The 5,246-nt window shown below is 36.1% G+C and overlaps 1 protein-coding gene across 1 annotated transcript; it reads right to left on the reverse strand.

The window, feature by feature from the left end:
* Positions 1 to 934: 934 nt before the first annotated feature.
* Positions 935 to 4,528, reverse strand: LOC132270733 (WEB family protein At2g38370-like). The gene is made up of 2 exons (XM_059771929.1): positions 4,083 to 4,528; positions 935 to 2,593 (listed from the first exon to the last, which is right to left on the reverse strand). The coding sequence occupies exons 1-2, from the start codon at positions 4,254 to 4,256 to the stop codon at positions 1,127 to 1,129; spliced, it is 1,641 nt and encodes a 546-aa protein (XP_059627912.1). The 5' UTR covers positions 4,257 to 4,528; the 3' UTR covers positions 935 to 1,126.
* Between the last annotated feature and the right edge of the window lie 718 nt (positions 4,529 to 5,246).

The raw sequence follows: 5,246 nt of genomic DNA on the forward strand, positions 1-5,246 counted from the left end.
ATCATTTAATATATTCGGATAAAAGTCAACATTAACAAGTGTGATCAATGTTATTTTTTAAACATATAGGTGATCCATATTGTTTAGACGTCCACATATAATTATTTTTCTAAAATTGTTCATGAAAGTTCTTTTGTTAAAGTCCTACAATAATGGTATATTGACAAAAATAATATAAAAACTCTATTTCCTTTCCTTTCCTTTCAACTAAACAAAAAATATGTTATCCCATCTTTCCTTTCTACTATTCATTACATTCCAAAAAATAACAAGGGATACACCTTCCTTTCCCTAAGATGCCTTATCTATCTCTCCCCCTTTACCTTCCATCCATTTTTCTATTCCTCCAACCAAAACGGAGCATAAGTAATAATTACGCGTATCTCTCTGCATATTGACTAAATATCAGGAACCTCCCCTCTAATATCAAATATAAGAGTGGCCTTCCATTTGGTTCAGGTTTAATGTTACAAAGATTATTTGTCCCACATCGGATTCGGATGGAAAAGTGATTGGATATAAATAAGTGAGTATACAACACTACCCAATAGATTGAGCTTTTAGGTAAATAAGTAAATGCCTACCCGTTATATTTGACCACCATATCATAAAATCTCACATTCTTGTCGGTTGATGTCTAATTATCTTCTGATTGTTTGGAGGTTGAAGAGAAAAAGGCTTGCAAGCATTTTAGAGTTGAACAGAAAGGGAAACAAATCTTAGATTTTAAAGTACTCTCACATCTTCAAGACTATCCCAAATAAGAGCTTTTACATTGCCACCATTTTTTTTTCTTATCACCTTATAAAAGAGAAATTTAGTAACAGTTCCTCTTATCCATTTTCACTTCTCATTACAATTATGAATTATCCCACTTCATCATTTTGTTTCAGAGCCATCTCACATGTAATAGGAAATTCAACATCAGTCCTGGTTAAGGCTCAGCACAATATATATAAATCAATAAATCACAAAACACCATTACAATGAAAGCATCTAAAACAAGACCTTGAAGCCAGAAACATAAACTAGCAAACATAAATCCAACAAGTAAAATAAAAACGAATATGTTAGAACATGACCGGGAACTATTTGTTTATCAACCAAGTTACCTCAGGTCTAAAGCTCACGCCTTTTTCTTACTTTGTTTCGCGGAGGGGAATGATACATGGATAAATCCAAACTTCTTCCTTAGTGCAAAGAACTGTTTGTGAACACTTTCATCCTTTACAGCTTTTGTAGAAGAAAATATAAGCCCACTTTGTTCGCGAAGCATTTGACTTAAAGAGACCGCTTGTCTATCAGTATGACCATCCATGTGCTTTCCCACCACGAAATCATCTTGCAGAATCAGCTTCCTGCTCAGTATATCCCCAATTGAAATAGTTGACCTCAAAACCGGCTCAGATTTGTCCTTGCAGACATCTGATTCATTCCCGTCAAGCTGCTGAGAATTCCGGTGACTGTAAGATGGATAGGGATTCTTGAACTTGAACTTGGTAGGGTTCTGCCCTGAGTGTCTCATTTTACCATGCTCTGATCTCCCTCTATAAAAGCCCTCTTCATCAACAACTTTTCTTCGATTTCCAACCTCAATGTTACCGAGAGCTTCTCCTAGAGACTTCTTTCCATGTGTAAATTCTTTGGTTGTTTCCTCCAATTTCTGTGGAGTACCAACTTTAGATACATGTGCTTCTTCGTCAATATGCCGTGTGGTGTCCACTACTCTGTTCTTAGAAAGTTCATAAGCTTTTTGAGCTTCTTGGGTAAGGGTGTAGTATTCTTCATATGAAAGAGTGATTCCCTCAGGCCTTTGCATGAAACCCCCAAATGAGCTCTCGTTGTTTGATCGAACCTTCATTTCAGCAGCAGCAACAGCTTCGACTGCTCTAGCTGCTTCCTCCATCTTTTTGGCAGCAATCAACCTCATTTCAACCATTGTAATGCTCGTCTTCGTTTGCTCAATCTCCAACATTGCCTTCATAACCTCATATCTTGCAGCTTCCGCCATATTCCTAAACTGGTCAGACTCAAAATTCAATTGTTGGAGCTCCCTCGAAACTTTTGTAGAATGCCAAGGACCGCCTTTAGGTTCTGCATCGTCACTGGCTATCTGCAGCTTCACTCCTTCTCTATTAAGCTTCTCTTCAACAGACAACACCCTTGCAGCAGAATTTGGTTTTTGCCTGTTCTCATTCTTCTCCGACATAATTTTCTCTCGAATCACTTTCTTATTTAGAGACTCAACACAAGATCGAATAGCAGCAAGATCATTTGTAGTTCTATCGAGGTTTGATTTTGCTTCATTCAACTCCATTAAGATTAAACCGGAAGACGGAGCAGGATACAAGCTGACACTCACCGCGGACTTATCATCAGGTGTTGATCCTTGGCTATCTGAAGTTAAGTCAGGGGTTGCCATGCATTCATACCCTTCTTTCACTAGCTTCTGTTTCAACACTTCCACAATCCTTTTCGCCGCTTCCAGTTTCTTCAAGACATCAAGTGTTTCCCTTTCTTTCACAATAAGATTCTTCTCCAACTCAGCTGCCTCTTCCTCCACTTTTTCTATGTCAAACTCCTCAACCTCATTCTGCTCATCATGACATTTTGTACATTAATTATGGATCAACAAGAGACTATATAGCATTAATTATAAATTTAATCCTTCAACATTATGCTATTAAACTTAATATTAATGCACGAAATCATAAAGTGTATAGTTAAACATAACTTGAAACCTCAACCCCCAATAACACCTCAATTGTTGATATTATTTAGGGGCAGGCCGGACATTTGGATGAAGAAATTGATATGAATTGAAGAAGTCGAAGCATACAATCATTGTGATGTCAATAAAAAGATTTCTTGACAATCCTCCTAATTTTGAACAACAACTGTAAATAAATTTCATTTTCCATGTATGCAATCTTTGTAAAGACTAAGTGAAAAAGATCAAACGAGATCCGAACAAACCAAATGGAAAGGTACATACAACTAGTGTTTAAGACCATTATCAGTGGGGTTAATTGGGTCCAAAATTGTATCTTTTGGGACATCCAAAAGATTAAAATTTAAGGTCCCTCCTTCAAGGAGGAACGTGGACATGCATCTGAAATGGAAATTCTGTACAATCTCTACACCAAAGAAATGGACCATTTTGTATCATAAATGTCATGTGAGTCATTAATGAACATGCTGCTTATCTCAAGTGGTCATGTGATTCAATGATATCACTTTTTCGGGTAGCTGGTGGGAAAAAAAGGGACATTATGTCTGGTCCCGTTAATCGAATGTGTTGTGGAAATGGCAGATTGGGTACCGACCTAACCTTTGGTATTATTATAAAAAGTGGTTGCTCTCAAGATTCAAATCCGCGTGCTCACGTCTAAGAGCCCGAATATTAGTTATTTTTTCATATATTAGTGTATATAATACAGATAGAGAAAAAAAATCTAAGTAATTGTTCTAATTATATATGACTTGTTCCCATATATTTATAAATGACATTAAATTTTCTATTGATTTGGTAATTCCATGATTATTATTATAATAACAACATAGACCTATTATTTAATCAAAAGGAAGAAAAAGAGATTATGAATAATTTTTTAGTAGCATCATACCCTTTGTTATACAAGTCATGAAGGTAACAACATCCTTGCAATTTTATCCAATAAATACTCTCTTTTTTTCGTTTTTCTCTTTTGTCCACTTTTCCACAGAAGAAAATGGTTAGGTTCAGAAATGTCTCGTACATCATTTCCTCCTTATTCTCCATCTCTTCTCCCAAACAATGGAAGCAAACTCTGTTTCTTTACCTTTTCCCTCCTACCAAACATAGCATAAGGGTAGAAAATGAAAGAAACTGTATTGCTGTTGAAATTTATACCTATGTAATCATTCATCCTCTCTAGATTAAACAACATTTCATGAAGAAAAAATATATAGAAATAACTGACAAGATTAATTAATTATACAAAAACATTAATATATTATACAAAGAATCGAAATATTGAACCAGAAAATAAACATTGGGAAATATTTTTTTTAAAGAAGAGGTAAAAATGTAGAAAACTCACATGATGAGAAGATAGTCGGAGAAAGTGATGTGGGTTCCAAGAACCGCGGCCACCAAAATGGGTGACGGCCTCCTCAACCGACCCGAACGGCAGCGAAGTGTCGATTTCGGCTCTGGGGTTGATGATTTTGGACCCAATTTCAGTGGCAGAGCGGGTTTTTGTGTCCGATTCCATTTTCGATCAGACTTTAAACGTGCATAGAAAATGTTAGGGATGGATAGTTTACTTTCAAGTGTGAATTTCAGTGGAAGAAGATAACAGATTGGGGTTTAATATAGAGGCAGTATTTAATATCCATGATGATGATTGATAGGACATTTACTTTGGTGATAACGGTGATGTTGTTGGGGCCTAGGCAAGTTGGTTGGGACTACTGAGGAGAAGAAATGCAGTGTCGACTAACACTGTCCAGTTTTTGTGTGTGTGTGTGTGTGTGTGTGTGTGTGTGAATGATGATCATCAGTGTGGGGGGCAGTGGCATGACAAGCAAAGCAAAAGCGTAAAACTGTAAAAGTAGTAAAGGAGCTACTACTTTTTTTTCTTTTCCTTTTTTGAAAATAAAATTAAGATAGTGCAATTTTCATTCAAATATTTAGACCCTCAAGTGGCATCTTGGATTGTCGGTTTCTAACTCTTTTTCAAGAGTTTGATATCATTACTTATTGGGACGGCAATGGGGGCAATTTTGGATGGGTGTACCCTCCCTATTTCTACAATAGTTTAGAAGTTTTCGCCTTCGTTCTTGTTCAAAATTGCTTAAACGGGAGAATTTTTTATCCCGTGGACATCCGCTCCTGTCCTGTTTAGTTCTAAGATTTCTCCTCATTTTTTAATTTTTTCCTTTAAATACAATTATATAACTATTTAAAAAAAAATCATAAAAAATAGACAATTAATAATTTAACATAAAATTCAAGGGTATAAGCGTTCTTAGTTCGTGGAGCTCTGTCGTTCACTAGAACAGTTAAGAAAGTGAGTGAATTTGACTTAAAGTTTCTAGAGTTAACTATATATATTAATAAAATAAGAGTAATTTAGTAATTTACCTACCTAAACGGGACGGGACAGGGTGGGGTGACTTCCTCCGTTGCCGTCCCAAATCCATCCGGATTTTCAGTAATAAAAATCATTTCCGCCCAAATAAGCTAAACGGTCCCCCAAAAC

This window comes from Cornus florida, unplaced genomic scaffold, assembly GCF_030987335.1.
Source record: "Cornus florida cultivar Cherokee Brave unplaced genomic scaffold, ASM3098733v1 CherokeeBrave_3.0.0_Hap2_Chr08, whole genome shotgun sequence".
Lineage (NCBI taxonomy): Eukaryota > Viridiplantae > Streptophyta > Magnoliopsida > Cornales > Cornaceae > Cornus > Cornus florida.